The following is a 21,686-nucleotide window of genomic DNA, read 5'->3' as shown; positions in this document are numbered from 1 at the left end:
GTGTTCACTGACTAGTCCGATGATTCGCCACAACGTGTTGCATTAAAGACTGTAGGGGAAAATTGTGCGTTTTATATTAAGTTGACAGAGTTTGGTTTTTTTTTTCGCAAATTTAGTAAATATGAACTATAGCCACAAATCGAGCTTTCAAATGACTATGCGGACTTTATGTTATAAAAACAAGCAGATATCGTTGTAGTTCCGATAGCCGGAACAATTATCCACCTCAAAGCTGAGCACATAGGGGGGGGGGGGGGAGTTGTCTATATTTCCCATCTTCCGTTTGTCCATGAATGCAGCATTGCTATTAGCTTATATATTATAGCCAAGAAGCTATACGCTGCTATTCAGATTAGTTTTTAGATTATCGATCATAACAGTTATGTCTTTTAAAAGAGAAGGTGATGATAAAAGCCAGCTGAATCTCCTTAAGGTATGGATCAATTTGCAGCATTTTATGTTGGCTTAATAACAGAGACTTCAGCTAAGAGCACACATGCGGCTAGTGTTAGCATCTTTAAGCTAACAACATATTGTAGTTATTTCTTTGGAGAATAAAATAAGTAGTAATACTTACATACTATCTAACGTTATCCACTTCGTTTTACAGAAACGTCGTGTGGCAGACCTTTTGTCTAATTTTATTCCAGAAGATGAGGCTGCTCTTATGAAAAACGGAAGGTGAAGTGAACTTCAAAACATTGATATGTTTGGGAAAGAAAAACTTGTGTAGCTAATGGCATTAAATGTAATTTATCCCCTTATCTTATAGGTACACTTGCCTTGTGTGTTCCTACCGTCCTGTGTTTGATACAGTCGACATGTTGGCAGTCCACAGAAAAGGAAAGAGGCATCTAGACGGTGAGCACCTTGAACCTGTAAAGTTATTTAAAGCAATTTGGGGACCCAGGGGACCTGAAGTTTCGCTCCCAGTCTTATTAAGAAGCACTGTATCAAGGGTTAGCCATCTGCACAGCATTTCTATCCCTTGTCTTTCGCCCTATTAATTGAGACAGTGCCCCATATTTTAAATGGCTCTGCATTTCAAAGTCAATGCTGCAGGAGGGGCACTTGTATGAGGTCGTGCTATCATCTGAGGTGCTGTGAAGTGCAGGTTAATATGCCATCCTTGCTACATATGCTACACAAAATCAGAGGAATACAGATACATAAACTATGCATATTTAATACAATCTGCTCAAAAATAAAATACAACACTGAAGACTGAAAAGCTACTTGTGAGAGGGAGAAGCTACATAACTAACTGAGGATTAAAGAAAGAGATGTGCTGGTCAGTAGTTGTGTCCTCAGTAAAATGCCAATGTAGTCATCAGGCAAAACAACAGTCAAAACAAGACCTGTATTGTAATTTGATGCAGCAGTTGAGAACCCAACAGAGTAAATGAATACACTCAATAAAACTCAAAAGCAGCAGCCAGGGGAAATTTTGTATTGGATTTGTAGATAATCAAGTCAAGATAATCAAGATAACAAAGAGTTGAAATATTGGAAAGTTCAGTAGTTTTTGGATTGCGTCATTGGTAAGCTGTTTTTGTGTGTCTTTTCTAATGCTGCGTCACAGAGAGTAGTTTTTCTTTTCAAATTATCTGGATTTGATATCCCCTCATTATTTGGAAGAATTAAAAACCCAAACAATTATACATTGTCGCACTTTTTTACGCTAAAACTGTATATTTACAAGTACATAGGGATAAGTAAAAATTCCATGCTTTTGAATTTATGTTAGTTTTTCCATCACTTTAAATGGCTGTCAAACAAATTGTACTCTTTAAGTATCAGAGTCTTGTACAACTATCTAATTTTTCTTCACCTCATTTTTTTTTTTTTTTTTTTAAATATCCAACTTTTCTCATTCGGAAAAGCAAAACTCTGTCTGTTGTCTCTTACACAAACAGTCAAAGACAAGCATGTGTACCCTGGAGGTTTTCTTTATTTTCTGATGAAAAAATGCCGGAAAGTGTATTTTGAATAAGGGTATCACCGTATAACATGTATGTTAGATAAATTACAGCATATAAAAAATGTTGTTTTTACCTACATTTCGATACGAGTTTAATTTCTACAGTATGAAGGTAAAGTTTTGCATGTCTTCATGATATCTACCAAACTTGCTGTACTTCAAAGGGAAACGAGTATGACTTTTTTTTTTTCAGGTTTGGTTCATTTTACATTGACTTTTTAGTAAACCCAATTGTTTGTTGTGTGTTCTACTCAGGGCTAAAAGCATTTTATGGCAAGAAAGCACGGCTGAAGACTGAAATAACAAAACGGCAACATGAAAACTATGTCCAGGCTGAAGAAAAAAGGCAGGTCAGTAACTGTTAATCATGCGTTCTCTGTCAAGGTTACAAGTCTCTCATAGCCAACAGAAAAAAGCTGTGTTTAACAAAGCAACAACAGATGAGAACCAGCTGGGTCATTCTGCCAGCAGACGGTCAATGAATCATCACAGGAAAAACATCACAAGCTCGACAGATGTAATCTTTCATTACTGCATGACATTGTTATTCCATGCTGTCTCCTGTTAAATTACTTATGTGGTGCCCGTGTGACTACCATATGACCCTAACAAATTACACCTTACTAAACAATTCAGTGTAGTTGTGTAATGGTGGAAAATATGAGCTACTCTTGTTGTGATTTCAGGAGCCCTCCAGTTCAGCCCCATTACTAGCACAAACACGGAAGCTCACCCATCATGCTTTGCTGAAAACGGTACCATATAACAGCTGCCATAGAAAAACCAGGTGAGTGATTACTTGGTATGAGAGTTGTTGTCTGTATTTAAAGCCATACAATAAAAAACACAATTTAAATTATTTGTCATTCTTTTTAAGTACAAAATCTGAAAAAGTGACAGCAAGCACCAGCTCAAACCCCAGTGACAACATGACATCTGCATGCTGGGAGTCTGGCATTTCAGTGAACACGTCACAAAGCAACTCTACTGTCTGTTCAACAGGTAAGATCTGCTAGAGAAAATGTTTTATTGTCAGCTTTTATTTTGAGCAAACCTCGGTCATGATTTTGCTTCAACTCCTTTTGTAGCCAATAACGAGCCACATCCATCAAAAGATACTGCCGAATGTCAGGCTGCAGAGAGACAGGAGGCTGAACCCATTACTGCTCAGAGGAAGAGGGAGCTGGAGCACTATCTCAAACTGAAAAGGTGCCTAAATGTTGTGGGACTTTCACTTTCTAATGTTCTACATTTTCACTACTTTTATCACATCTGCATGTAGGTCACTATTAGATTTTCAGTGCATTTCATCTATTTTTTTTGTTGTTGTTGTTTTATCATAGTGACGGGTGGCTGCAAGACCACAGCGGCAAGTGGGTTAAAGACGAGAATGTCGAGTTTGATTCAGATGAGGAAGAGCCGCTCACGCTTGCCCCAGCGCCTGCAAATAAATGAGAGCACCAGAATGGTGTGGACACACAGATAAAACCTGTACCACAGTGGTACGTTCACGAGGCACAGTGCTGCATAAAACAGACAGCTCAATGTGAAAACAAAAATTTAACAGATTTATTCTGTTCATCAGCCTTTTTATGTTTTGTTTTTGTTTTTTTTGTTGTTTTTTTGTTTGTTTGTTTTTTAAAGCTACTGAGTGTTCAGCGTCGAACTATTTCTTCCATCCAGGATGTGATCAATAGAGGTTGCTACAGAGTCAGTCTTTATTCAAGTGACAACTTTTCATATCCAGTTATATTTTATGCTTAAGGCTGAACCTTTGTTGGCTTATCATAGTCCACCCTGAAAAGCATTGAGTTGCAGGAAAGTGACAAGAATTAACCAATGGTCTCTGAATTTGAGTACTTATATTCTCTAACAGCTTACTTATCAGGGAGGAAATCCCTCTACACCCATAAAGAGTCCTGAATGGAAGAGTCTGAAATCGTTTACACCTGTGACAGAGACAAACCACTCAGTTACCGGCACTTTTCCTTAAAATGTTCTGTGAATATTTTTTGTTACATTAAAATCCAACACCGCTCCTCCAATCTGTTGAAAAGATTTGTGTAATGTGACCTCTGCTTGTGACCCTCCCCCCCGACAGGTTGTGCTTCTTCATGCGGGAAGAGCAAGTTTGTCCCAAAGATGTGTTAAGATTTGGCTCTTTTGTCTGCTGCATGTTTGATTCCCTACTTGCACAAGCAGATTAAGGTAACATCAGAATTCTGGGAAAGGTGATTTTGGAAATATTCATATTCAATACGACTGACCAAACTCTTCATGTTATTAAGAAGTTGGAAAATACTCAAATTGGCATTTGCCTGATTATCTGGCAGAAATTCAGAACATTTTTAAAATCTGTATAGAATTTATACATTAAAACATCTGCCTTAGCTTTAAAGACATAAAGATTAAGACTGAAAAAGTCATCCTGGACTGTTGAACAACTTTCTTCTTTTGTGGTGGATCACTCACAAAACATTGTCCCAACATATGTGATAGCTCTGTTTTTTAAAACTTGTTATTGTGATGTAGTTGGGGGTTTGTGTTCATTAAATGAAATTAGTTTTATAAGAAAATCATTTTCATTCTTGATCACCAGGATGTTCTTTTGCCAAAACATCCCGCCTGAACATGAAACATCTTAGAAGTCTGGAAAGACTGGATAAACTGTGCCATCCTCAGTGACATTAGCCTTACATCTTTTTCATGGCTCCTCTAGAATGAAAGAAGCAGGTTTAAAAGCTCGGGCAACAATTTTCAGCTGAACTTCTGACCTTTATAATTATTGTGACTATTTTCATTACCCTTTTCTTGTTCATCGTGTCCTTTCCATTTGAGTTCAGTGAGCTCTGTCTGATACGATCAATTCTCAGCCAGCTTTCCTATAAATCAGCAGCAGATTGGTTGTATTGGTGCTAATCTGTGCGTTCGTTTAAAGCTCCTCTCAGCACAGTTGGTATAAATTGGATAACATCAGGGTCAGTGGAAGGGGGCAAAGGGACTTAACATGGGTTAGTTTCTGATGACATGGCTAATATGTTTCAGAAGCTCACTCACTTCATTAGTTTGGAGTTAAGAGCGTCACCACGGTCTTAAAACGTCTTTGTAGGGATTTGGAAGTATGTTAGAGCGTTTTAAGACAAATTCAAATCTGATATTTCAGTATTACTGTTTACGAAACAGTAGAAGCATAAATACAATGTGGTGAATACATTTGTGACAGGGTTACAGTCCAAAAATACATCCGTGTTTTACTGGAAACTAAGAAGTGGAAGAGAAACTCTCAGAATAGATGTGGTAAGGCAACACTGACTTGAAAGTTTTACACAAAGCCAAATGTCAGTGAAGCTTGCAGTTTTAAAATGTGACCTTTGAGAAATCTAAAAAGCATATGTGGTCTTGTCAAACTTGACATTAGGTGAGAAGTCTTTCAAGAAATGGATTAATGAAACGAGAGGTGGAAGGCAGGGATGCAAGCAATGCTGTGAAAATCCTGAGAGGTTAGCAGCTGTTTCTGCTCATAAATTTCTGTGGGTGCATTAGGGTGCAACCCTCTTAAAGTTAGTTCTTATATTTGGAACAAGGTAACTCAAGCTCAGTGGGCTAGGATCCGTTTCACATTTGCGTTGGGCCGGGTGGGATGTAAAAATAGCTCAGGTGCCTGGAGGAAGTCTAAAGATCAGAAGAAACTGTAAGCGATTAAAGGGCCGTGATTTATTAAATCAAGGGGTTTTTTTGAGGGGGGGTTACCTAAAATGCTGAATGTGTTAGTTTTAGGAAATAATTTCATATAATATTTACCACAGAAAATGAGATTATGATTATAACAGTTCCGATTATGTATAGTGCTGTGAAAAACTATTTGCACCCCTTCTGATTTCTTAAATGTTTCAGATCATCAAGTAAATTTTAATATTAGACGAAGATAACCTGTAGAATGCAGTTTTTAAAAATCATTTCATTTATTAAGGGGAAAAGAGTTATCCAAACCTACTTGCCCCCTAAACCTTATAACTGGTTGTGCCACCCATGACGGCAAAAACTGCAACCAAGCTTTTGTAAGGAATTTTGAATTGAAGGGATGAAGAATTTTGGTCTGCTGTTCTTTGCAGAATAGTTTTCATGCAGTCACACTGGAGAGTTTTCCTGCATGAACCTGTTTAACGACTCAGTTTTGCCGCCTAAGTGGGCTTGATGCTTCAGGTCATGAAATGATGGCCGGACATTCTGATATTCTGATTCACGGTTCCATCAGTTACCGATCCTGAAGCACTAAAGTGCAAGCCCCAAACCATCACACTGCCACCACCAGGTTTGACTGTTGGTTTGCTGTTGTTTTTTATGAAATGCTGTTAGCTTTGTGCCAGATTTACCCCACTCAAGCCTTCCAGAAAGTTCAGCTTTGTCTCATCAGTCCCCCAACATTTTCACCAAAGTCTTGGAGATCATCAAGATGTTTTTTGGGGGGAAATATGAGATGAGCCTTTGTGTTCTTTTTGGTCAGCTGTGATTTCTCTCTTTGGAACTCTCCAATGGATACCATTTTTGCCCACTCTCTTTGTTATTGTTCAATCATAAGGGAGGCTTTTGGTTCTTTAGATGTTATGCTGGATTCCTTCGTGACCTCCAGGATGAGTTCTTGATGTCCTCTTGGAGTCATTTTGGTAGGTTGGCAATTTCTGGTACGGTTCACCATTGTTCTAAGTTTGGTCCATTTGGGGATAATGGCTCTCACCGTGGTTCGTTGGAGTCCCAAAGCCTTCCCATATAGATGTCAAGGACTTTGTTTTTCTTCTGTTCTTGAGTCTAAATCTTTTAGCCGACTTCACTTTGTCAGTCAGGTTTTATTTAAGTAATTTCTTGATTCAGGTTTACAAGATGGCAATTATTTGATGGACACAATTTTGAAAAGAAAATGCTGTCACTTTTGTAAATAGCAGTTTATCCAGTATCAGTGGCTCAAATACAGATTACTCACAACCTGTAGATAGTCTGCTTAAATGTACCAAAGTATGATTTTTTTTTTCTTGGTGCATTTAAAACAATATTTGTTGAGTATAATATTTATGTGTGCAATAAGAATTAGAAACAATAAAATTAAACTTACCAAACAATTACAAAAAATAATCGAATATATATTTTTATTTAAAGTATTTACAGATTTTTTTCCCCCCTCTCCCACATATGATATAGCACCACATTGAGTTAGTGAATGAAAATAGTTAACTATTTGTTTGGGTTGATGTTGGTGACGCATAAACTAAAAGCACAAAAAAGACACTTCAGGTTGTGCTTGTGATCTCTACATGCCTTTATGAGAAATTCAGCAACCTACAAAACTCTTGCTGCAGTAAATGAAATGAATGGTTGAACATGGATGTTAGACATGGTTTCCCCCAGGCACAGTGACCAGAATTAATTTGGAAGAATTCATTCAGCTCTGCTGCACCACAGTGAGCTGGCACAAGAGTCATCCGTTTTTGCAGGCTTCGAGGGGCTAATGGTTGCTCTTCTGCTCACTCCTTGTCGTGTTCATCTTAATCTTTGCTGACGAACTATGTAAAAGAGAGAAGATGCCGATTTCATATTCTGTTGCACAATCCAATAACACTTTAAATGATTCCTTGTATTATACATGAATATTTCAAGACTATCTGACCATGGATTCAGGTTTCTTACTCATGTCATTGTTTCGTGTGATGGCCATGGCGGCTCTGGCTCGGGGACCCTGCTGGGTGAAGTGGTAGCCAAATCTCAGGATACTGGAGTTGTTCTCCAACATGGAGGCAATCTCCATCTCAACCGAGTCTCCAAGTTTTTGTCGCTATATGATACATGAAAGGATAACACAATCAAGCACTGAGTCCTTTTTTCCATTGTGAATTAAATTTGAAAGCAGTAAGAAAAGCATGTCATTGGGTATGAGTATTAACTCAGTTATTTCATACTTGGACAATAAAAATTAGGATGTCTTGTTTTGGTTGCTGTGCATAAGTCTTTTTTTATATGTTACCATGAAAATGGGAAATGCATGCATTGATGGAAATGGCAAAGTCTGCACAGTTCTAATGAGCTTGAAAATTAATAGTTGGTGTTACCACCATTTTTCTTCTTTTAGGCAGACTTATAATTTTTTTTTAAATAGTCTTCAGGAACAGTTCTCCAGGCTTCTTGAAGGACATTTAAAGCTTCACTGCCAAGACGATCCCACACTGCTTCAGTAATGTTCAGGTCCAGCCTCTGGGGAGGTCATTCCATGTTTCATTGTGTTTTTCAATTTAATTTCTTTCTTTTTTTTTAGATTACACTGCACATCATGCTGAAATATGCCAAGTCTTCGGTTAATAGCTCTTTTGGAATCACTTTGTTGGTACAAAATTACAATTTAATGTCTGTAAAACTGTAGATGTTGGCATTGTTTTGCACACAAATGGTACGTTTGTGTGCCAGGCTTAAATTATTCTACAGGTGAGTATCAAAGTGGCTTGCAAATTATCAGCTGTAGATGCACAGCATGTCCAATAATTTGTTTCTAACCTGGTTGTCAATCTTGAGCTCCATCAGTGTGGCGTTATTAGCCATTGCTTTGATGATCGCCATCATGCCGTCTGCAGTGATGAAGTTAGACTCGATGTTAAGACTCTGTAAGCTGGTGTTCTCCTGCAGCATCTCAGCGCATGCCTAGAAACACAGACAGAAACGCACATTGAAACTATATTTTTCTTCCACATTTTAAAAGCTCTTAAGGACTTAAAAATATTTTTTATAGTCAGGTGGCAGACACATTCGGATATAAACTATAGTTTACCACAGTGCATCTGAAGAGCAGGTGACAAAGAAAAGGAGATCTTTATAGAATCTGAAGGAAAACTTCAGTCATTGCAATTAATCTCTTTTTATGTGAAACAATATTACACAGTAGAGGTACAACAGTACCTTAAGTTGATATTTTACACTACAAATAAATATCCTCTAATACCCTCAATCAAGAGTCATTCAGTAAACAAACAGATCTGTAGCTAGAACGAGATATAAACTGTAAGACATTTCTAAGATTTTTATATCAAAGAAATAAATACCATAAAAATTGATTTAAACTTTGAGGAAATTTGCTGTCATTGGCAAGCAGTTGATAATTACAGTGGGTAATTTACTCACATATGCCACAGGGTCGTTGCTTCGGGTTGCAGCGATGCTCAGAAACTCCACGTGAGAGTTTCCTTTCATCGCTTCAAAGATCTCTTTTAGTGTTGGGATGGGAATGTCCTGCAAGGAAAATACGGAGATGTTCAGTTCGCAAACAAGGAATACTTGATAAGCTTGCAGATCCGGGTTTTGCAGCCAAGGATCAGTATAGCATATGACATGAGCTGGTTCACTGAAACGATTGTGTAATATTTGTTGTCATATGGGAAATTAATCTTGTTTGGGCGTTTAAGGACTCTGAGTCCAGCTTCAAGCTCCCTTTGACAAACATTTTTTTTTTATCTGTGCATAATTTTTTCATAATTGTGACGTTCCAATGAGCTGACCTTGATGTTGTTAAGGTTGACTTCAGTCAGACTGCTATCATTGTTGTGAATTCTCTCCAGGGTTTCCTCCACATTGGTGGGGTTTGGAGGTTCTTCAGGGAAGACCTTGAAAGGATCTGGTTTCACAACGCCTGAAGGAGATAAATGATCACAACTTTGGCTACAGTGTAAACGGTACACAATAAAACATACAGTACTGTCACATGTCTGTCTGCATTTCATTTTAACGTCTGTCTGTGTGAGTATAAGCAATAGCTCATAAATGTCTTTGGCTTTCAGACATACTGTTGATGCCCTCGGTGTTGGCGATGGTGCCTGTGGTGCCCAGAGCATCGTAGTACTGCTTGTTACTCATCAGCGTGTACATTCCAAGGATAGCTGTAAATACAGGAAAACAATCACCATGAATACATTCAGATAAAAATATCTATACTATTTGAATAAAATCAGAGAGTTGTGCCCCTGTTATACTTATTTTTTTAGCTAGTTTTAATGGTGTGTCCTGTGTCCCTGTACTGATATACCAAAGGCAAGTTTGTTAATATTGCTTTGCTAGGAAAAAATGTTTCTGTGGCGAGGACAAAACCTAAAGTGCCACAGTTAGTTTTTCCTTTTCCTTCATCTCCTGTGTGTGTCTATGTGTGTGTGCACAGGTGTTTGATGAGATAAGGAAACTGTTGTCTGAGTTCAGTGGGGACTTCTAATCTTACACTTTCGAGGGGCCCCCAAGGAAGTAAAGATACCTTGCACAATACACAACTTTCAGGGTCAAGCTGCGGGCCTCTAGAATTCTTAGTGTTATTATAGCTGACATTGAGACAGTGTTAATTTGTGACAACACAAAGTTAAAAGAAGAAAAGAATCTGTTTAGGGGCACCTAAAGTATTTGTCAGGTCAAACTAATCCTAAAAATACATCAATAGCAAGTATTTAGAAAAGGTGAAGGAAGTACTGCTTTTCTTAAGTAACACTAACTATATCTTTGCATCATTCCTGTTGCATTAAGTTGAAATTATAGTTCAGTGTTCACTGGCTTTTTTGTTTTCCTGTTTTTAGGTTTGTTATGGAGGTTGCCAGTGGTCACAATCAGCAATACGCTGACCCATGTCTGTCAGCTGTTTGATGTGGTAGTGCAGGACGGGCGTATCGCATTTAGATTTTCTTAAACAGCTGACACCTCAGCAAAACAAAAACAATAACACTGCAGGACAATAAAACCAAGACATTCACGTGATGCACAATAATTGTGTTCAGCGTTAGATGTTAAAAATAATTATTTATACCTTTTTTGTTTTACAGTAACTGCTAACATATGCTAAAATTGTGATGTAAAAAGATATTCTCCTGCTTTTACATGTTATACCTCTAAGCTTAACTGTATAGCAATATGAGCTGATCATAAATGCTATAAAGACCATTTCAAAATACAAAGTATACCTGTCATATTAGAGTAGTAATGTCAAAGTAGCATTTACTGCTGAAATGTAGCAAAGAGGAACCCAAACTGGAAATAATAAAATATTAAATAAGAACCTCACAATCTGCATATTAGTGCAGGAGTTAGTATTGTGTTATTTTATTGTGTTTAATATGCACTGTAATATTATAGTATCATAATATTCACGGTAGTTTTAGTAGTTTGAAGATTAGGTGACAATATACTGTGATAATTTTTTTCCCAATTTCTGCAGTTTATCATTGGATAAAATTACTGTTGTCTTCATTATTATATTCATGTGAACTAGAAAAAAAATAGAACTCACGCAAAAAAATAGAACTTACACTTATATAAAATATTTACTAATGAATACCTTCTACAGCTGTTGAATCGGGGCTTCTTTTTCTATTGCTGTTACTCTTTACAACCAGGAGGAGGCAGACTTCAAGTTGTTTTGTGTTTTTTTTTTGCTCTTGTCGAAACCTGCCAGGTCCAAAGTCTCTGACAAACCAACTGCTGTGACAGCAACACCTCCCTGCATAGCACCTTCCCACCAACCTCCTCATTCAACGTCGGAGTATTTCTAACCATGGGAAGGTCCTTGTGTGTGTGTGTGTGTGTGTGTGTGTGTGTGTGTGTGTGTGTGTGTGTGTGTGTGTGTGTGTGTGTGTGTGTGTGTGTGTGTGGCGGTTAAGGGGAGTATTTGCCATGGACACCCATGCCATCCTAAAGTGGCTAAATACACTAACAGCAACCTAAAAAAAAATTAATGCTGGAATTCTTTTAAATAAACTGAGATAAATCTAAATAAATCAAGACAAGATCAATTTAAACCAATTCAAATAAACTGCTATTGTCTTATATAAATCAAAATCCTTAAGTGATTTGTTGGACATGCCAGCCAGGCTATTCACTCCCTTCAGTCTGTTTGCCAGAAAGCCCCAACAATAGACTGACAGAGGCTAACCGAGGTTTAATCCCCATCTGGACTCTATCCAAGCTTAAAACGGCGGTCTCTCTGTCAGACTCATGGTGCTGGACAAACATGTTCCCCTACTATGCCTTTCCGGATGCCTGCCTGCCTGCCTGTTTGGCACATCAGGGGAGTCTAACCGCCTGTTCAGGGTTTCACACTCAATAAAGCATGTTTTATGCTTCAGTTTGACTTTGCCTAAAATACCATCCGGCATTTAGGATTAATGGTGTGTAGAGGATTTTAGAAAATCTAAGGTTTTCCGTTTTCATTTTTTCTGCATTTGTAAAATAGCTCCCCCAAATAGGTCTTGTCCAATTACTGATGAGCAACGTAACTCACTGAGGAAGGCTGTAAGGGTTTTGATTTCTCTCTAACATTTAAGAAACCCAGAAAGGGCATTGCACAGGATACTGTTAACTTTGACAAAGCTGCAGTTGTCATACTGTCACTACATTTTCTTTAGTTTGGCTGTTTACCATTACTACTAACCTAAGATGCATTAGTACATTAAAAAATGTCAAAATCACCTCTTAAATGATTTTATTATTCAAGAACAAAGCAATCCAACAAGTGTGAACTTTTTTTTTAATTTCAAGTTTCTGGAAACATGGAAAACTGAGGCTTTATCTGCAAACACAGTATGTTTTAAACAGATACAATATCTTTGCCTCCACCATCCCCATGTCCACTCCACCCTTCCTTCGGTGGCCTGGAGCCAGACCTATTTATTTTTGTGTTGCTGAGCGTGGGGAATTGGACCCCGTCACATGTTTGGCCATGTCATTAACCGAGCTGTCTCAGTGTTGAGGGAAACAATATAAAGCTAGCAGTAGAAAGAGAATGGATCTGTATAATAGAACTATGTGGGTCAAAGCCGCTGTGATGAAAACACTGAGGTCACAGTATGCTGTGCATGTCATTGTTGGTTAATAAGCACCGACTGATGGGAAATTGCATGAGGACAAACAGATGACATCACACATAAAAAAGATGTAATTACAGACATTTTTACATGTCATAGGTGAGTCGGGGTCTTGGTGTTATGAATGCCGGCTCATTAGTACGGCTTACTGGGACAGAACCGTTGCTAATATTCGCATTTAACACTTTATTTTACCCATTTCATCCCTCACAAAAGTACAAGAGGGCAATGGCTCTGGTTTCAAAAAGATGTTTGGTTATGTAGAAGTCTATGAGAAAATGACCCCAGCTCCTTTGCCTGTGATCTCAGTAAACATTTCTCTAACAAGTTTACGGTCTCGGTCTCTAGTTCCAAATCTTATCAAATAAAAACAATGTTCATTTTATAAATTAATGGTCCTCATTACAGTTGGAATGAATGATAAAGCAACGTATGCTTTACTTCACAAGTTGCTGAGCATGCACTGTTCCTTGATTTCTCAGTCAGATCTGTTCACTGGAAACGATGAGCAGATCTGACTGAGAAATCTGTCTCCTATTGTATGTATGTGATTCATGAAGGCAACACTGGTTCCCCTCATTACAGTATTAGGGAGAGAACAAACTAAAGGACTATTCCTTAAATATGAGATTGCTGTTATGTTTTGTCCTTTGTGCATCCTGGGATAAACTGCCACCCTGTCCAGTATGCACCCAACCTCTCCAACTTCCCTGCAAGGCTCCACTGGATAAGGGGATGGATGGATGGATACATAGTTTTTTTTTTCTAAGAACTTGTGGTCAGAGTAGTAGTTGCAGTTCCCTTTTACCTGTGATTACCTGTAGGATCGTTAGATGTTTAGCTCCTGAAATACAGACTAAATATAGATTTTGGAATTATCTGCAGCCTGATAAAGCCTGTCATAAAAGCGCCCTGTTTACTAAGTTGCACTTGTAAAAAACCAATGTGTATATAGTATATATACTACATAAGTATAGTGCTGCCAAACAATTAGTAGTAATAGTAAACAGTAGCAATAGTAAATCTTACCTGCAATATCGCACATCTCTGCATCAGTGGCATTTTTCAAGGCCTCCTCTAGCTCTGGTTCCAGGATCACCTGCTCATGCAGGGGGATCTCTGGTGCTTTCTTGGCCACAAAAGGCTTTCCTAGATACAGAAAGAAAAAGATGATAAATAAGAAGACAAAGGCAGGCAAAAGGGTAGCAAAGGCCAAAAAAGGTAGTTAAAAAAAACTACAAAATATCTGATGTTTGTTTATATATATATTTCTTAATGAAGTTATCTATCTAATAATTTCACTTCTCATGAAAGCTTTATTTGTATGATTTTTCCCAAAACATATCACAAATGGAGCTTTAATAAACTCAGGTTTCACTTAATCCTACACGGTGCTTTCTCAGCTCTTTTTTGTGCTCATTTATCTTCACAATTTCAGTGGTGAATCCCAAGAACATCTGCTTTTCGCATCACTAGTTTCCATTTATTGCAAATTCCATTCTTGATATTAGTGACTAACTATTCCCAATTGAAAGGGGAGATATTGAAAGTGCTTAGATAGATTTTTACTGTATGTTCAAACTTTAGCCTGAAAACAAAATTAAATGACTTGCTGCATATTATGTAACAGGACACCTACATAAATCCTCAGACAAAGAATCTGCTTTCCCACCTTTCTTTTCACCGGTGAAGGGCACCAGGTCCTCCCTGTCCTCGTGCTCCATGGCCTGCTTCTCCAGGTGCTTCATCAGGGCGTCACGGTCAAATGGCCCCGTCGGGGTCTTCTTTGTCTGATCTCGTTGCCGAAAGCCAGCCGGCAGCATGGCATTCTGGGAGAACATCGGATCATATTATGTTGATGGGAAAATAAGACTAAATTAGTAGAAAGTTTTAGGTATATCAAATGATCTGAACAGAGAAGCAGCAGAATTTATTACCCAAAAGATAGCTGAGAAGGTTCCTTGTTGTCTTCCTTCCTTGTTATCTTACTTTCCTTCTAAAAATTATATAAAACGTCTAGACTCACTCTTCTTGCAGGTAATGTTCTACCCTGCACTGAAAGTGCATCAAATGAACATTTTCTGCAAATGGATGCTTTTTTTTTTTTTTACATCTAATGTGAAAAGTGAGAGACCCATTAAAAAAAATTTCTTTTATGAAAGAAGTCACTAAAATGAAATGTAATTTGTAACCCATGCACTTTCTGCATTGTAGAACCATGTTATTTTATCTTTATAATTGGGTAATGTTTGATATGGCAACACTACAGTTTACTGACTGAGAGGTATGCTTTAAAACTTCATCATTTGCTTTTACTCTCCTACTAGTAAAAAATTTACAAGTAACAAAGGGTACAAAAAATGTAGTTCTTGCTTTAGATGTCACATACTTCCCACATGTCTGATGGTTAACAAGCTACTCCTGATGTCGGGTAGATTTTCGGCACAAAGGTAAGACTTGTGAATGTCAGGAACCAGCTATTAAAGCCCCATGACACTGGAAAAGCAGGTTTTAGGTCAAATCATTCATACCTCAGGGTCCATCTCCTGCAGCTCATACTCCAGCTGATCCAGCTCCGCGGCACTAAGGCCTTTGAGGATGGCATCCTCATCAATGTCCCTGGGGTCTGACATGGTTCCTGAGGCTGTGACTCACATATACACACACACACTCATACACACTGCTGCGCACCCCTGGGTAAGAGGGCACTGCCAGTAAAAAAGGGGGGAAAAGAAGAGAGGACAATCAGTCTTTATACTCTTTTATCTAAAATCTTTTTTCTGTCATACCTTGGCTTCTTTTACTGTGTCCTATTTCCAACCCTCTTTTACTTATCTTGTGCTGTCACTTATTATGTTAGAAACTCTTACAATAATATCAGTTTCATTGTAAAAAGCTTAGCTTTGACTGTTAATCATGCAAGACAAAGGAGTGACTGAGTACTGTTTTAGCATTACTATAGCCTACATTAAACATGTTGCAGTGTAAACACAGGCTTTTGAAATCCTCAGCCAGATGCTAACAGAGGATGTTACAGCTCATGGTCAGAAAGCTTAATCCGCAGATCTACTGACTATATAAGTAAATGATAAACCACCCAGCTCTTATTTTATCTGGGATCCTCTTGGAAACCTGTCAAGGACCACAAGGGGTCCCCTTCTTTGTATTTTGTCAACCACTGTCCTTGGCAAGTAGCATCATGATCTCCTATCAGCTGCCCTGTCCAGAGTGCTTCAATAATGCTATTATGATAATAATAGATGCGCTTCCAATAATACATCTGCAATACTCAGGAAAGCAGTGTCTGTGGAAATATGCTACAGCAGCCCCCAGATCACATTCTTGCATAGTCTTTATTTTCACCTTAAAGCAAACTGCAGCAGAAGAGCCCACTGATGCTTTGCAGTTTTAACAGAAGAGAGTCAGTGACGCGAAGAAGTGTAAGCAACGAAAGACTGAGAGCGAGAATGAGGTCTTTGTAACTTTAAACCCTCAGCTTACCACACAGTGACTAAGAATAGTCAAATGGAGAGAAGAGAGGAGTGGAAAGTGCAATCCCTTATTTATCATTGACAGACACGCGCTGATACAGTTGTGGACCCACCCGAAACATATCTGCACCCAGGGATGAAAACTCAGTGACACAGTTATGCTTTTGACACATTAAAACGTTGCAGTTAATTCACACCAGCCTCAAATAACAAAGAGTGTGGTCTACATACAACACCACAGGGCTCCCCAAACATGAAAATACCACAGTGACAGAACATGTATACATCTGGGTCAAAGTATGAGTAATGCAGCTATCAGGTTAAAGGGCCAGTGTTTTCATTTTTACTCCAAATTTTTTCCCAACTTGGTCACAGAGCGAAAACCATTGCAGATCAGGTCATACAATATTGTATCTTGCAGGCAGTCTGCTAGCGTGATGTCAGAAACCACTCACATCTATAACTCCGAGTGTTTTATAGCAGGCAGTTCTTTTGCATGACAACATAATCACGTGCTCAAGGATGGATTAGGACAGCATAATTCAGAGTAACTTTCCACTATCCAAAGTGATCTGAAAAGTGTACTTTTCCAGCACTCAAATAACTCTATTGTGGTTGCGGGGTTTTGTGTTTCAGGGAGCCCTTGCTCTTTATTTTCATTTATACTGAAACAAAGTTTGTCGAAACACATTCAAGATGGTCCAAATTAGTGACTGCATATGTGCAGCAGATGTCAAGTTTCTCATTTCCATTTTTAAATGAATTGAAAATAAAAGCTGTGTATCAAGATATAAATTATTTATAACAATGGTTTACAACATACAAATGAGCCACATCCCCTTTTAGGATTTTCACTTGTTTTCTTGATCATTGTTTTTTCAAAACAAAAGCACAAACACATGAAAAAGCTGAAACATTTAACACACAAAATTTCTGATATGAAAAGTTGAATAAGGACATCGGCCTGAGGTGGAAAGGCACACCTTGTGTTTGTTTGTAAGGCCCTGTGAGTTTGTTGTGTCACCAGAGTTTCTCTAGAAAATCAGTAAAAAATAATGTCGTGATACAACACAACCAAATGAGTTGGTTTCCCTGACGACGCCATGGGAACTTGGTTACCATGGAAATAGAACTGAACTGCACTGTTCTGCATTATTCCAGAAGCTCTAAATAACTTTGCGATTAATGGGCATTCTATTCTATTCTATTCTATTCTATTCTAATCTGTTCTATTCCATTCTATTCTATTCTACTCTATTCTATTCTATTCTGTTCTGTTCTATTCTATTCTATTCTATTCTTCATAAAACGTCTGAGACTGAAAGCTTGTTTGTGTTCTTAGAGTCACCGATCAGGTTACATTTTATTAGAAAGGGCAGACAGACACACACAAACACACAAATACGCATACACATACAGGACAAAACAATGACATACATCAATTTCACAGACCTAACCTAACCAAAAGCCATGTTTCTACCCATAAAATTTCAAATCTTTATTGTGGGGATTTCTTTTCATGCCCACAGCAAAGTCTAGTCCCCACACATAATGTGACTGTGTAATACTGAGTACTGTGTATACACATATGTGTGAAAACTCTGAATTCAGAGTTTTTTAAACAAAATATAGGCCATTAAATTATATTGTACCCCACAAAATAACATGTACTAAAGTATATCTTTATTTTCATCAACACTGCGTGCCTCTAATGTGTAAAGCCAGGGACGCAAACACTGGATCGCATAAACCAGTGTTGAGGAAGATAGAGGAGATTTAAAAGATGCAGCTTACAGGTCAAGGTGAGGCATCAATCTGCTTAGACTCACTTTTTACCACGGATGAAAGGTTTTACCAGTCTCTTGACAGTAAAGCTCCCCCAGCTCTTTAAAGTAGACTCATAGCTATAAAAAAAACCCACTAAATATCAGTCAGCTACAGAGTCATTCATCTTTTGCTGGACCATCATGTCACAGATGCAGACAAAAATGCTTTAATGTGACTTCAGATCAATAAAAGTCATTACAGTGAACTCCTTTTTTAAAATGCCTTTTTTTTCACAGAACACTATCTGGTAATCTGTCAAATCAAATCAATAAATTGGTAAATTTAAAGATGCATTGTGGGGCTTTTTTCTATGATCAAAAGAAAACTAATGATGTAATCTGCAATGCCTGATAAATGTCATTTTTTACCTATTCATATATATTTATGTTAGTCTGACTCATGCATTTGAAGCAGACAGTGTAATAAATCCAAAACATTGTGACATGAAAAAAAATGAGGCTAACTAGATCATTCATTTTTCCCTTTTTTTAAAGTGGTTTCTGGCCAAACTCAGCTCATGTGATTTGCCTGCTGTCAAGCCTTTGAGCCTTACTTATTGATGAGCTAAATACATGGCTGTTCTGACCAGCTGAGAGTGAGGGCTCAGACAACTGGATACCAACAGCCTGCCAGCGCCGAAGAACATATTTTCTTAACTTATAGAGGCTTGAAGGGTCACATAATCACAAAGGGAAGATAGATCAGGGGGAAAATGACAAATCAGAAAGCTAACCTTCAAAGTATCAAAAGGCAAAACTACCACTGAGACATGAAAACTACAAAACAGAGTCAAAACTTTACAATTTTGAGGGAATTGCTTGCTGTCAGCTTTGGTAGACTATAGAAAATAGCACTCTGGTAAACTAACAGTCTGATCAAATGATGTGTTTTGACACATTCCAGGAAGCCCCTGTCCACATTGGAAACAGATGGTGTATTTGTGCATGTGCATCTGTCTCCAGCAGTCCCAGCAGGGTTTCTGCATGATAGAAAGCAAAGTGGGTGTGGAGCAGTGCAACGACCGTCACCTGCCGCTGCCAGCTGGCTCTGGACCGTTCTTTTTAAAATCTCAACCACGTCCTGCACCTGCAGCTGCTCTAGTTATAGGAGTCGTGATCTCAGCTAAGCCTGGCTATAAATGTACAGCTACATGTTATTGATGTTTCATTGAAATACAGTTTTGTTTTTAACCTTTAGTGAGATCACAAAAGTCCAATGGGTCATATTTTTTCTGTTTTGATCTGAAAAAGTTTTTTTTTTTCAAATTCAGATAAATTTGATTCTTTGTTTCAGATAAGACTGTGTCATTTTACGTAAACCTTAAACCGTCTCTTGAGATAAGTACTGCTTTTGTAAGCAGCATTCAATCCAGGTCCCTTTTAACCCATTGCTTTGACTCATTTGTATAAACTGTTTTGCATCAAGTAATTCTACCTCCTAAAAATTAAAACTAGAAACTAAATGTTATTTTAGCTGTAAATCAAAGACTGTCGCTATTGACGTATCCCCCACTCTCCTTTGATTAGATCACACCTATGCAGGCCAACTTCATATAACTTGCTCAAAGGGAGCAAAAGTCCAGTCAGTCAGAATAACTGAGCTCACAGGGCAAATTTCAGCTAAGACTGATAAGCACACGGAGTTTTCCTCAACAGGAACAGACGCCTGGTCTCCACTCCCCTTGATGACTGCACCTATTAAACCAGTGTTAAGCCAGTGTTACAGTTTCTGCATCTACAACTATGCCCGCTTGGGTCCAAGTGACATAAATTTGTTTTGATCACACAAACTTGTTTTAGCAGACACTACACTACACTGTGCACTGCTCAGGCACAATGTAGTGTCTCCAGGCATATGCCAAGAAGGCCTGAAAAAAGTGGAATAAGAACAACTGCTCATCCATGGTGTCTGCAGCTGTCAGTGTGTGTGTCTGCAACAGTTAAAATCCTGCCCTTACAAACCTTCCATCTCAAGCCATCTATTGAGTTTCTACAAGCATTTTCACAACTATGTTGTCTACAGCAGCTCCAGTATTGAGAGATTTCAATGCTTGAACTTCTGTGAAGTTATTTGAAGAAAAAAATGGGTGCAGCTTCATTTTGGAGCAACGATTGTTAGAGGTCTGAAGGATAGAAGCACTTATTGTGAATGCATTAAAACCATGACTCACTATAAGGTAACTTTTATCATCGTATAACTTTTATCATATTTAATTTAAATGCAAGGAGTTCTAATGAATACATGTCAAAGTACTGCATTTAAGCAGGCAGCAGGGATGAGTTACAGTGCATTTTACAAGTAAAAGACCATTACAAGCGTCTAGATTTCACAGTGACAAAGGTTACGCACTCATAAATGCTCCAAGATGATTTACACTCTGCTTCTGTGTCAGTGCATTATCTTTCCTGGAACATAAATAAACTTTAAAGGGATTCCAAATACTGTACTGCACTGTTTCCCTTGCTCTTTTGGTAGATCCAATTTTCTGTAACGTTAGCAGAAAAAGTTTTTTTTTCTTTTTGCTCGTGAGCAGGCTAAGGCCTCGTTCTGCCACCGAGAGCTCAGAAGATTTGTCACCAACAGCGAGCCATCTTCTCCACGTCTTACCGACCAAGTGTAACATTCCAAATCACCCTTCAGCTTAATTTTAGCTTCACAAGTCAGCTACTTACAGCTGTGTGAATCCTCCCCAGCTTGGGTTGCTCCGTGAGACCAAGTCAGAGCACCATTTTGAGCACCCTAAGAACCACTTTGCTGGGGGGTTCCATTGAAGAAATTCATTTTTAAGACATACTGTGGCTTTCACTAACATTGTACCTGAGCCAAAAAACCCAAAAGGTCCCATCTACATAAAATGAAAGGTCCCTGCTTTTAATATAGTTACACCATTCAATCCCAAAAAGACAATCTGACCTGGTGATAATAGTAAAACATCAGGCACTAATGGATGTTAAATGGAGAGGACGAGCAGGCCACGTGTAAACTTTAGCCTTTTCTGGTTTCCAAACTTTGCAGACTCCTGAGACAACATCTCCAAATCCCCGGTGACAAATTACTTACACAGTGATGGGCAGCCTACAAATACCATACTGATAGATTCATTTAAGTGAATGTCTTTTAGATGCTATATCTGGGAGAAAAAACCCCAAAAAACTCATTTCTGATTTATAGTTAAATCAACCACAAAAGCACAGAACTTTACAGAAACACCATATTTTTGGACAATACCATTTGTCTAGCACCTTTCTCCTATTTTACAAACACCTCATAGTGACACAACAGAGTGTGGATGAAGGAAAGCCCCACAAAGAGGCAAAGAGATGCCATTAAAACATGCCAGTAAAAACTCACTGAAACAGACACAGAGAGCAGCCTCACACCTACCTTCACAGAAGTGCAGTGCTGAAGCCCCTGGGCAAGGCAGAGCCTGCTGTCAGAGAAACTTGTTTCTCTTTTTTCCCTCCTCTCACTCTCTCGACCCCCTATTTCTCTCCCCACCCCCCACCCCTCTCTCCTGTG

General features: G+C 38.4%; 2 protein-coding genes across 2 annotated transcripts; one reads left to right on the top strand and one right to left on the bottom strand.

The window, feature by feature from the left end:
- Nucleotides 1-299: 299 nt before the first annotated feature.
- On the top strand, nt 300-4,543 carry scnm1 (sodium channel modifier 1). The gene is made up of 8 exons (XM_085472122.1): nt 300-433; nt 611-681; nt 773-861; nt 2,237-2,331; nt 2,668-2,768; nt 2,859-2,983; nt 3,070-3,190; nt 3,325-4,543. Exons 1-8 carry the CDS (start codon nt 383-385, stop codon nt 3,434-3,436), a joined length of 765 nt encoding a protein of 254 aa, XP_085328248.1. The 5' UTR covers nt 300-382; the 3' UTR covers nt 3,437-4,543.
- A 2,552-nt stretch (nt 4,544-7,095) lies between these two features.
- On the bottom strand, nt 7,096-21,656 carry tmod4 (tropomodulin 4 (muscle)). Its single transcript, XM_085472121.1, has 10 exons — nt 21,552-21,656; nt 15,381-15,557; nt 14,522-14,678; nt 13,879-13,998; nt 9,799-9,891; nt 9,514-9,644; nt 9,140-9,247; nt 8,519-8,662; nt 7,661-7,805; nt 7,096-7,536 (listed from the first exon to the last, which is right to left on the bottom strand). The coding sequence occupies exons 2-10, from the start codon at nt 15,480-15,482 to the stop codon at nt 7,514-7,516; spliced, it is 1,023 nt and encodes a 340-aa protein (XP_085328247.1). The 5' UTR covers nt 15,483-15,557; nt 21,552-21,656; the 3' UTR covers nt 7,096-7,513.
- Nucleotides 21,657-21,686: the final 30 nt, after the last annotated feature.

The sequence above is a fragment of the Copadichromis virginalis genome, linkage group LG11 (genome assembly GCF_057382275.1).
Source record: "Copadichromis virginalis isolate Kocher_CV1m ecotype Utaka linkage group LG11, C_Virginalis_male_GT1.1, whole genome shotgun sequence".
Lineage (NCBI taxonomy): Eukaryota > Metazoa > Chordata > Actinopteri > Cichliformes > Cichlidae > Copadichromis > Copadichromis virginalis.
The sequence above is the reverse complement of the archived record's forward strand: the minus strand, read 5'-3'. Positions and strand labels throughout refer to the sequence as shown.